This window comes from Betta splendens, chromosome 4, assembly GCF_900634795.4.
Source record: "Betta splendens chromosome 4, fBetSpl5.4, whole genome shotgun sequence".
Lineage (NCBI taxonomy): Eukaryota > Metazoa > Chordata > Actinopteri > Anabantiformes > Osphronemidae > Betta > Betta splendens.
In genome coordinates this window covers 28,639,590-28,651,004 of record NC_040884.2, presented here as the reverse complement: position 1 = coordinate 28,651,004, position 11,415 = coordinate 28,639,590, and the positions used below count along the sequence as shown (strand labels likewise).

At 44.1% G+C, this 11,415-nt stretch overlaps 1 protein-coding gene across 1 annotated transcript in view; it reads right to left on the bottom strand.

Moving 5' to 3' along the window:
• Positions 1-6,093: 6,093 nt before the first annotated feature.
• oca2 (oculocutaneous albinism II) overlaps positions 6,094-11,415 on the bottom strand; it is a 28,568-nt gene continuing 23,246 nt past the window's right edge. Inside the window, exon 24 of the mRNA XM_029148519.3 lies at positions 6,094-6,749. Within this exon, the coding sequence (XP_029004352.1) occupies positions 6,662-6,749 (88 nt within the window). The 3' untranslated portion in view covers positions 6,094-6,661. The remainder of the gene's footprint in view (positions 6,750-11,415) is intronic.

The window sequence follows — 11,415 nt, the reverse complement described above, 5'->3', positions numbered from 1 at the left end:
CTGAATGACTGTGTGTCCATTACAGTAGATGCTGCATGAGCCGTAGGGTTTTTCAGGCCTGCTGTGAGGGGAAACATGCACTGCTCAGGAACTAATCCGTTTTTTACCACCTTGGATCTAAACAAATTGACCCCGCGCCTGTCGTCAAACTCAATTGAACATGTCTAAAATTCAATAAAGCTCTTCAGCCTAAAGGAATAAGCAAATAACGGGAGGGGAATGAGCGATGGCACGGAGGCGTGTTTGCCCTTTCGCCAGCGCCGCCGAACACGAGGCCGTGGAGCAGCCTTTAATGTCTCCGAGACTGTAGAGAACACGGACGCGAGCAAAATACAGGAAAGTGAAGGAGCAGTGATCAATTAGGGGCATATCTGCACAGTGACCGTCCAGATTAGCATCGACTGGTTGAGGAAACGCTGCAGCCGGGCTCCGGTGCAGCCGTGGTGGAGGGACTACACCAAAACAGAAGTAATCCATCTCACTTATGGATCAGCAGCGTCCTGGGCGTCCCCCCTCCTCGCCTCCCCGCTCTGGGCTACAAGCCCTCAGTTGCCATGGTAACGGGGCTCTTTCAGGCATAATAGAGTAAGCGAGGGTCTGACCACAGGCTGAGAGCGGAGGAATCGGACTCAATTGTCATTTGGCCTTGACAACATCTCTCATTTTGTACTTTTAAAGCGATTTTTTAAAGTTTACTTCCAGTGGTGAATTAATACTTTACAGTATAAAACCCAGTGAGCTGAGCGGCCTTGGCCCCTTTGTCTACAGTATTACCTGCATACTAGGAAATATAAAATATTACAAGTATTCTCCAGCTCGAAACTAAACAGATGTTTTAATATGTGGCTTTTTTACCTCGGGAAATTAAACAGTCGTACTGTAGGACTTTTTTTATTTGAAAGACTCTGAAATGTACCAGTTTTAAAGCATTGCCTGTATTTACTAAAGACCCTGTGCTGCAATGACACATGTATTCATCCATGTTTTGTTTTCTTGTCAAAAGTTAAACTCAGTAGTAGAGATTGGCAAGCAAGCAACTAGTGGCCATTATCCGTCCTCTGGCTCCCATTTGCCCCAAAGGTTCAGTTGCTTTCAGTTCTTGAAGATGTGTTACCTCTCATCTAAAAAGCTTTATCAGTCCTGCCTGACTGGCTGCAGTTGAAGGTTTACAGTATGGACCCTGTGGAGTCCTTTGATTTTCCTTTGTCACTGGTGGGTTGTTGTTTCCACATGGCTTTCACAGTTCGCGAATGTGAAATGACGGTGAAGCCTAGTTAGTGATGAAAGAACTGCTAGTGGTGAACAGGATGTGCCATCTCCTCTGTCGTTCAGGTGCAAATGAACTGCTGAGTGTTGAGGAAATAACTCCACTTGTGAAGCGGCCATCTGTCTCTCCTTCATACAAACCTGTACGTTCTTCACTGTACTAATATCACGTTCTGCACTGTTCTGATTGTTTAGTCCCTGGGATGGAACAGTTATTGCGTCAGTGTGTTGATTTGCTTGTCAAATTTCCCTCTGAAGAATTATTTATTAAAAGTTGTCAATTTACAGAATTCTTTTTTTACAGTACAGCGTCACTGTTTAGGCTAAGTTGAGTTTACTGTATGCTGGCAGTACTTTACTGCACACACATACTGTAGACGGTCGCCTCAGGTGGATCTGAGCACAAGAAGGACACAGAAAAGCTAGAAAACAGGTTTGTATGCAGGTGACATTGGTATCAATTGGAGAAATCAATCACAGGGAAATCCTGTTCAAGTTTTATGAGGACATTGATGGCAACACTCATGCCACAGAATCATAAGCTGAGGATTGTGACTGTTTTGTAAAAACAGAAGATAGAGGACAAACTGGAGCGTTGCTGCAAAGGTCAGACAGGTGGTTCCCAGTTTTTTGCAAAAGTGAACAGTGCACTGGAAAGTTATGCAGAAAAGGTCAGATAAGTCAGAAGCATTCGTGAAGATGGTGCTGAGCCCCAGTAGAAGGTACGTCTGCAGAGAGACGCTCAGTCTGTGTTGGCCAGAAACCCCTGATGAAAGGCTAGATAGCCACAGAGACGCCACACAACACATCTATTGTATGAGCAATGACCATTTTAAAGGGGTTATGAACAGGGGCAGATCTACAAGGTGGTGAGTGGAGGCAGCTGCCCCACCACATAACTAATGTCAGTAAAACTAGTAAAACTGACAGTGTGGGGTCTGATCTGGGCTCATATTGAAAAAGAAGGCAAGCTTCCACCACCTTTAAAACGCTGCTCTTAATACAGGATCTAAATCTTGCTAATAAGTTAAATGTAATAACTTGTTTAATGTTAAGGTCACAAGCCTTGAGGGGCTGATGTCAAAGCAGCAGATCTGCATCAGACGATGGTCTTCAGCAGAAACAAAGCTGAGAAAGTGTCGGCACGCCGCGTCCTCGTATGGCGACGGCTGGGAGCGGGTGTCGCCTGTAGAATGCAGACATCCGCTGGAAAAATAGTCCTCGGCCTCACACTGCGTCTCAGAGGGACTCTAATCACGCCACTTTCCTGTCAGAGCCCAACTCTGCTTCTGAGAGGAGGAAATGTGGGGAACCAAGCCGGTCATTCCTCGAAAAGAAATCACACATTCCATTTCTAGGTATGTAAGTAATGATATCTAATGTTCAACCATTCCACATAGTGATTGCTGGGCTCCGCGTCGTAGCGTATTTACAGTAACAGTTACTGATGGATGACAGCAAAGCATTAACGTTCGAATCCGAGGGGTTCGGTAGGTTAACGTGACTAAGTACCAGCTAAGTCACCAGTCTGGACTCACGTCTTCTATTTATCTTTTGATCCTAAACCCAACAAACTTCCAGACGAACTGGCCTCGTTGGAAGACTTTTTTCGCTCACGCCTTGAGAAATGTGCCCATGAGATTGTTGGAACAGCAGTAACTCCTCCAGTCGGCGTCATTCTTCAAAGTTGGACCTTTGCGTGGACGCTGACTGCATTGCTCACACTCATAGTCTAGTTCATCACACGCGCGCACACAATGCGAAGATAAGGAATCCAATTAAACTGATGCTGCGCAATCTTGTCTCCCATTTCTGCAATCACCTCGTACATGTCCATAAACAATGAGCCATTGAGAGCGTGATGCATTTTTGTCATAGATATGCAAATGCTTCATTATTGGGGGACGTCGCGGCGACGAGGCCGGTAAGTTTTGATCAGCCGGGATCTAAACAGGGCTTGAGCCAGGAGGAGGCGCCGTAGCTTTTACCCCCTGAAGCCTCATTTTGTTGGTTTGAATGGAGAATAATGGGCCTTTGATGACTCCTGTCTGGGTGACGTGACAGATTCTCATCACAGGGTACCTCCAGCGTGGAGCCTCATCTCTCGTGGGCTCCAAACAGCGTTCACTAGGTGATCTGCCTGGTTAGCGCTTCCTCCCTGGTCCAACCTGCTCATCAGAGGAGGCGGCTGCTTGAACGTGGCCGCGGTGGGAGCTCCTGCAGGGTTTCGACCCCTCACGCGGTGCTCAATCACTTCACCCAGCGGCCGTCCTCGAACGCTTAACCCGCAAACGCTGCTGTAAACAGTTTGATGCTTTGTTTTTTTAGCGTCTAACCGCATTACGCGCAGTATATGAAGTGTGTCTAGACAGCTGTGCCATTTTAATAATTTAGTTTGGAGCTGGGCCACAGAAATAAAGATAAAGTCAACCTTTTCATTTGATTCTGACTAAGACAGGAAAGTGTCTCCAGCTAAATGTCAGATGGTTTTATGAAGCCACTTTAAAGGAATGTACTGCATAGATTAAGTTATTATCCAACATTTTATTGTCAATGGAAATTAACTTTGACATCCTTCAAAATAAAACAAGTTTTAACCTTCTTGATCTCTAATGTAAATTTAGATACACAAGGTGATGAATGGCATAATAATAAATAATAAATGCTGATCTAAGAACATTTTAAGATGCACTTTGCATTCCTCCATATTTTCATAATCCACTGTGTAATTTGCATCCCAGACTAATTAAAAGGACCTTCCATAAGGTCAGGCCTCAATCTTAGAAAGCTCTGAGAAAAATATGTTTATTTCTGTCTACATCTAATTCCCCTGTCATGTAACAGGGGGATCTGGCGTGTTTTAAACTAGCCTTTAACGAGAATCCTCTTAAGCTTCCTCACTCCACTTCTTAATTACAACAGCCAGAACGCATTTAATCCCATCTTGATGAATAAAAGCATTAGCTGTGTATAGAGGGAAAAGTGCTGTAATTAATTAGTTTGCATGGTCAGATGAACAATAATGACATCAGCGTGTTCCGCTGTAATCAGACGCCATAGTGTGGTCTAATTATGAGCCCGACCCGACCTGAAGGATACAAACCCATGATGCTGCAAGATCGATAACAATCCTGCTTGTTTAGATGTGAGCTTTGAGGGTCCATTTACTTTTCCTTGCACCTTTCCACTCATTCTTTCAGTTTATTCATTTCTGTAAACATTTTCATCCTATTTGTGTCACTGTCTTTGGACACAAAGGCCTGATTTTCGCAGCCACAACATCAACACCAGTAGAAAACTGAGCGTAGTGCTGCGGCTCGCTGCTGATTGGTCCGTACCAGCAGGCCAGCAAACGCCGGTGACACCTCTAAATGGAGCGCTGGAAGCAGGTTTTATGCTACTGCCACTCCGCAACAGGCCTTTCGTGACAGCACCCATTTTTACTCGTTATAGCAGAAAAGCAGAGCGGAGGACTAGAACCATTAGCGATGGCTCCTTAGGTGAAGCAGCCCGTCCTGTTATTAAGTCCAGCGAGCCAGCAGGGCCCCGGAGCTGCTGCCGCATTAACGCTGTCACTGTCACCTGAGATGAACTGGTGTCTGCGCCCAGGTGAAAATGCAGGCGCGGGTTTGATAGCGAGCTGATAATGAGACGTCTCGGAAGCTCAGAACTTAAACTTTCACTTAGCAGAGAGGACCAGCGATAAAGAGCCTGTGACCTCCCTCAGTTTATTACAGTACACGTCATATTGCTTTTTTGCTTTTAGTGGAATTCAGCTGTAGCTATTGAAGCGACTGGGGCTGTGTTAGCGCTTTCAATCAGATGAAGATTATCTTATGGCCGATCTGTAAATGTTGTCCGAGTCCTCCTGCCATGTCGCAGATGCTGCGTGTGGACTAGTCGCCACTGTTGACTGTGCTGTTGGAGTAGATATTGTTTAGCTTCCTCGTTGCATAAGCTGCTTGTTTAGTCCAGCATCCAGCATGTGAGGAAACTGTCCAACATCAGGGTTTGTGGTGCAGGTTGAAATTCAGCGTCCTGTTCGGGCTGATGAGTCCTGTGCTCGGGTTGAAGCAGCCGTTCTGGAGATTAGATGACGTGTGGATCCTCATGTAGCGATGCGACAGAGGAACGTGGACGCCCCACCCACCCCCAATAGGTGCACCTGAGCTCCGTATGTACAGCCTCTGTGTGTGTAGGTGTGTTTGTGTGTGCGTTGGTGTTTGACCCTGAAGCCTCGCAGCCGCTCTCTAATTCCAGTAGCAGCACAAAAATTCTTGGCCGTGGTCACAGAGTATATTCCAGTCTTTGTTGATTCCTGGCAGCAAACACTGGCTCTTTTCAGCTCTTTCTGAGCACCTGAGCAGTTGCTCAAAGAACTGCAAGATTAGCTCCATTTAGAAGTCGGTCAGGGACAAATCTACCTATTAGGCTATTATACTTTTATTACTCCATTAAATGTGTTTACAATAAGCACTGTCATGAGTGCTTTCATTGAGAACGAGGTTTCAGTCCCAGCAAAGAGGACAAAATAAACAAACTTCAGGCTGCTGGGCTCTCTGGGGTTTTATTGAGCAGCAGCCACATTATCGGATCTGTGGAGTTCAGCCGGCCCGAAGCCGGACTCATTATCGAGAACACGCGCATCAGATTCAGTTTCAGTCGCTACCAATAAATCGAGGAGGCGCTGAAGTCCCCCCTCAGCTGCTGCAGATCGTTGGGTGCTCGGTGACGGTGAACTGCAAAGGGCAGACGATGATGATGGCAACCAAGTGAAGAGAAAAGCTAAACTGATGCTAAACGACGGCGAATGATGACGAACGCGAGTCAAATGAAACCTTACAAACTTTATTGTTCGTGTTGATCTCTGTCGGTCTCTGAACACAGATCACGCTCAGGTACAATAAATACAGGAAGTCGTGAAGACTATTTACACGATTACACTTTCTCTACAACAGTGAAATGAACTAAATCACTGAGTTTACATGTGATTGCTGTGTGCATGTTACATCAACGTTTAGATTAGGATAATCATCTACTGTAATATTCCAATTCAATTTTTGGCCTTGTTGTGTTTTTTTAGACTCTGTAACTTGGGCACTGACATTTGGGAATTAGTTGAAGCTTATAAAATCCCTTTCATGGGTCTTGTTCCTTTAAAATATGAAGGTCAGTAGAATTTTGCGTAATCAGTGTAAGACGAATCAGTAAACAGGGAGCATGAATTTCCAGTGTGACGACAGAGGCAGGAGCCGGAGCCACGTCCCGCACTGACGCAGTAGCACCACGTGTAGCTTCACGGAGCGGGACCGGGCTCATAGGTTTTGGTCAGAGCTCCTGTTGAGCTACACTTTGCCTGACAGTGAGCTGGGTGCGCGTGAGCTGGGTCCGTGGATCACATGTTCCACCCGAGTCCGATGTGCGTGGCCAGCAGGTAGCACATGGCGATCATGCCCGTCATGATCATCATGGGGAAGCCTAACCTGGAGGGAGGGAGAGCAAACAGGACAGCCATTATACTGATATCAATTCAACTTTGGGCCTTTGAGAATGAATGAGTGTGTCTTCATGATACACCTCATACTGCGTCTTCTGTCTAATCTCACAATTTACAAAGTTTTAAGTGAAGCTCTTTTCATTTAATATGTCCTCTTTTTTTTGGGCTGTCACATTTCTGCAGACTGCTTCTCTCTTGAACTCATTTCCTGGCTTCTGACAGACAATCAAATTATTCATGCGGCATGAGCAAACGTGCTCGGGCAGATCCTTGAGCTGATGTGCGACGCTTTGCCGAGCCCGTGGGGGAACTGGCTCCCTCTGCACTCAGCTCGCTGCAGAGAGGTCAGGGCCGCGCTGCCAAACGCACCCCAGCCTCTTCCCTCCTGCTCACCTACAGCACTGCGCTGCTGCTCTTAGAGAGACGGGCTTGCATGCTTTTGGAGACGGGATCACCACACTAAAGTCTGCTGTGGGGAGAAACACTGACGCTGGACTTTTCAAAGGTGACACTCCTCCATCGTACTTATCACTGAACAATCGCTGCAGTGATCCCAGTGATGACCTTGCACGTTCAGGGTGATATCATCTATTCAAAGTGAGTCCGGAGCTGCAGATGGTTTATCATTTGGACGTTTACCATGTCCTATATGGACACATGGCTGCTCTGAGGGCCAGAGATCTGTTTGCCCCGAGTCTGTGGCACAGATAAGTTCTGTGCAAAGGGGAAAAGAAGCTGGGTACTTCTGTCTGTCAAAGCAGCAGAGGAGTAATTAAAACTGGCTCCCTCACTAAAATATTAGGAGCAGTCATATCATTAAACTACCATTTAGAGCAGATGTTGCCTGCTAATATAACGGTGAGGCTAAGTCAATAAATAAGTTACAACCACCTTCTGCTGCCACAGCTCACACTGATCATGGTTTTACACACTGCTCATTAGCTCTGCATGGAGCTCTTCTCGCTGAGATCGCTGACAACATGATAACACACCATTTTTATTCAGACGCCGGGCTGATTATTATTACAGCTCAGCATTATTAGAATAGGCTGAGGGTAATGGTCTGTTTGTTCGCCCCGTGACCAACAACAAACACAACTGTTCATCTGGTTTGAAACTGGGTTCAGCAGCAGACGCTCTAATGTTTTCTGTGGGACAGAGCCATTAGGCTGATTTATATTCCATTATATTAACTACCGTGGTACACACAGGTCAGAAACAAGCCCCACAGACAATCACATGAAATATCAAGGCTAACTGGGCAAACTTGACTTTTAGAGACAAACAAAAGGTTACATGTCTCTTGAAATTATTATTCTTTGTTTGCACTGATGATCAGTCTTTGATGGGCAGTGAGTCATGCTTTACCTTCTCTTTGAATGTGTCCTTTAAAAACACAGCACATGTGTTTCCATATTTTATTTTCTGTTTTCCACACCTGGTTCATCCATTTGTTGGTTGCTTGGTTGCAATGCATCCTTCATACTGTTGTATACTATACTTGTACAGTACGTGCATGAAGATGATGGAGATGGAAAAAGATACAGAATCCACTAGTCTACTAAACCTTTGCCCTTCTACTGTACTAAGCACGATAAATGTAAATATACAATTTACTGTAAAATGTCCAGCATATTAACTGTTAACAGTCTGTGTTGAAAATGTTAATGTAAAAACTAATTATGTAATTTTGGTTCGGTGTCAATACATGCACCTATATTTCCAATAATTAATACTAATTATTTGTTAACGTGAACAAAACTATGCTTTTTGCCATCTAATATGCAAGATGACATGTAATTAGTACGCAAAGAGGTGAGTTCAACACCTAAGCTCATTAATAATGATTTTATCACAGCACGGTGCTGCATTTGAATTAGAACAGAGTCAAAGTTTCTCAGGTGAACTGGGTTACAAAGGTCAGAGTGATCATTTTTATTTACATATCAAAGGTTTCATCTCCATGAGGAGCTCCTACAAAGATGCTTAAAGACAGCTAAAGGAGATTTGCTGGATTTCTTCATTTTTATCTTATTATAATAATGGCGTTCTTGAAACCAACTCAAAGACTGCATGATGCGCCATTGCTCCTAAGACTGCACTTCTTGTCCCCTCCACGTTGTCTGCCTCCACATACTGTGGGCGTAGCTCCTGTGCTAAGCTAACAGTGAAACTATGTGAAGTAGTTTGACTAAAAATCCCTTTGATGGTACGCGACACTGATTTGTAATATACATATAATAATATAGAATATGTTCGAACTTTTTACTTTTGACCTGTAGCTCTCTTATAGAATAAGGTCACAAACAATACAATGTCCCAGACTCTTAAATGCAGTAATAAGCTGTGACTTTGTGTGATCTTACTAGAATTCAAGCTACTCAACCAAAAGCAGAAACAGTCACTGTCCATGAGGTCCAGTCAAGGTTTAGTTGGTGATTACAGTGACAGAAGGAAAAACATTTACACTTACAGACGGCGTCTCATTTGCAATCATGCATTTTAGGGCCTTAACCTGGAAGCAGCTTTAACACATGGATGCTTATCCGCACTGAGACCTTTAGCACATATCGCTAACTGCAAAAACACCTCCAGTGCCTGAATGCAACAGAGGCAGAGCTGCTTGCTCTAGACTTTTAGAAATGTGCACAGTACGCATGCAGTTAGAAACTCAACAGGTTTTCACCTGTCACTCTGTCACTATGTGCTATTGAGAAATAAAAGTAACGTCACTTATTGTGTTCCAGCTGTTTGAGAAGTTTTCTTTCCACCATGGTTCTGGATGTTTGCTCTGCACTGAGCTGGTCTCTTTATGATATCGTTTAGCCTGCAGCCACATCAGGTCAGGCCTCTGATGACTAGACTGTTCCACTAACTTCTGCTAATCATCACAGGACTCAACAATAGCTCTCCAACATTCTAAAGCCTCACAGTAACAGAAGATGATTAACACAATACAGATACATCTACTGGCTATAGATGATCTCATTTTTCAGATAGATTATCATGAAACACAGTAATTTCCAGGCAGCTTTTAACTGTTAATACTACTTGCAAATGTGAAATACTGTATGGCTCCATAAGATCAAAGCCTTCAAACAAGACATTTAAATGAGACTGCTTACAGTATAGTGATGGAATGAACATCTCAAGACGGACGTGGGAAGTTATCTCTAAACTGTTATCATAGTCAGACAAGTGGAGGTCACCTCCACACGAGTGAGTCCCTTTCTGCTGAGCAGCACCCGTTTCCCCATCACAGGCGCAGCATGAAGGGACACAGGCCAGATGAAAAAGTTATCACCGCACAGCACAGAACGGTTCACCTTGTCCAAAAACTCCCATCATGCCTTGTGATCTCACACACTGATTTAATTGCATATGATAGGCACTCATTGAAAGTCCCGATGCAATCTCAGCTCCTGTCTTTAGATAAACCCCGTGAAGGATGCATGCTTGACACAGGAAGCCACTGCTCCCTGCGACGATGCTTGAACTGCTGTTCAGTAGGCAACATGGCGGCATGACGCTCAAGGCAGAGGAGAATCTGAGCGACTGTGATTTTGCTCTGTTCTGTCTTTATGCTGTTGTTCCTTCTTTGCACACACCTGCAGCCTATTGTGCAGGTGAATGCTGTTTGAGGAATGTTTGAGGGAATATTACCTGTGTCACACAGTGTGGCAGCACAGGATGACTACCTGAGTAATGGTTTTCAAGTCTGTGCTGTAGTCACAGGCTAACTTTGCTAAGCTTAGATTTAAGTGTTAAAATTTAAAATGATATAATGATATTTCCTGGCTTCCGTCCTGAACCAAATCCACTAGAATAGGAGATAGGTAAATAGCCTTGTCAATAAATAATAAACAGTTTAATCATTAACAGGAAAATCTAAATAATTAATAGAAATGTGGTCATAAAGGTACAGTAGTGTAAATATTTCTTGCTGTATAGCCCTTATTGTTCTTCTAATGACCCAAATGTGAAACAAGTGCATTCAGTTATTTATTTATACAGTAAGTTGTTGAAGCTAGTTCTTTTTAATATTGTAAATATATTTCAATACATTTTAAATGCAGAACATTAACTGGTAATGGAGTATGTTTTCACATGATTGTAAAGTATACTGTATCATCCATTATTTATTTTTTTATATTAACCCAATGTGTTTAATGTTTTTTCTCTGTTTTATTTGATGCAGAGTGGTTTATTATAAAAATGATTTATTTGCGAGAGCTAGGAGGAGCCCATACTCTATGGAGCTATACAGTGGAGGAGCTTTTGTCATGTTTCCCTGGGTTAATGGTTTGAGGAGGGAGGCTGATCAGTGTCTAGAGACAAGCAGGAAGCAGCAGGGATATACCAACACACTGCTGAGCTATTCAGGGCCACGCATTTTCCTTTGTGATGCTCTACCAAAAAGGCATTTGATTCCCTGTGGCCTTATCTGGCCCCTGAATTTAACCACCTGATACAGCAATAGTCAGTCCCAGCTGACTGCAGACAGACCCCCCTCCCCCTTACCTGTCTCTCTGAACAGCTGTGACCCTTGCCACTGACAGCCAATTACAGGCAGAGCTTTAGCCGAGAGCAATGCTTCTATCTAGCAACTGTAAACAGGGCTGCGGTGTGACACAACTAGATCTGACAGGCTG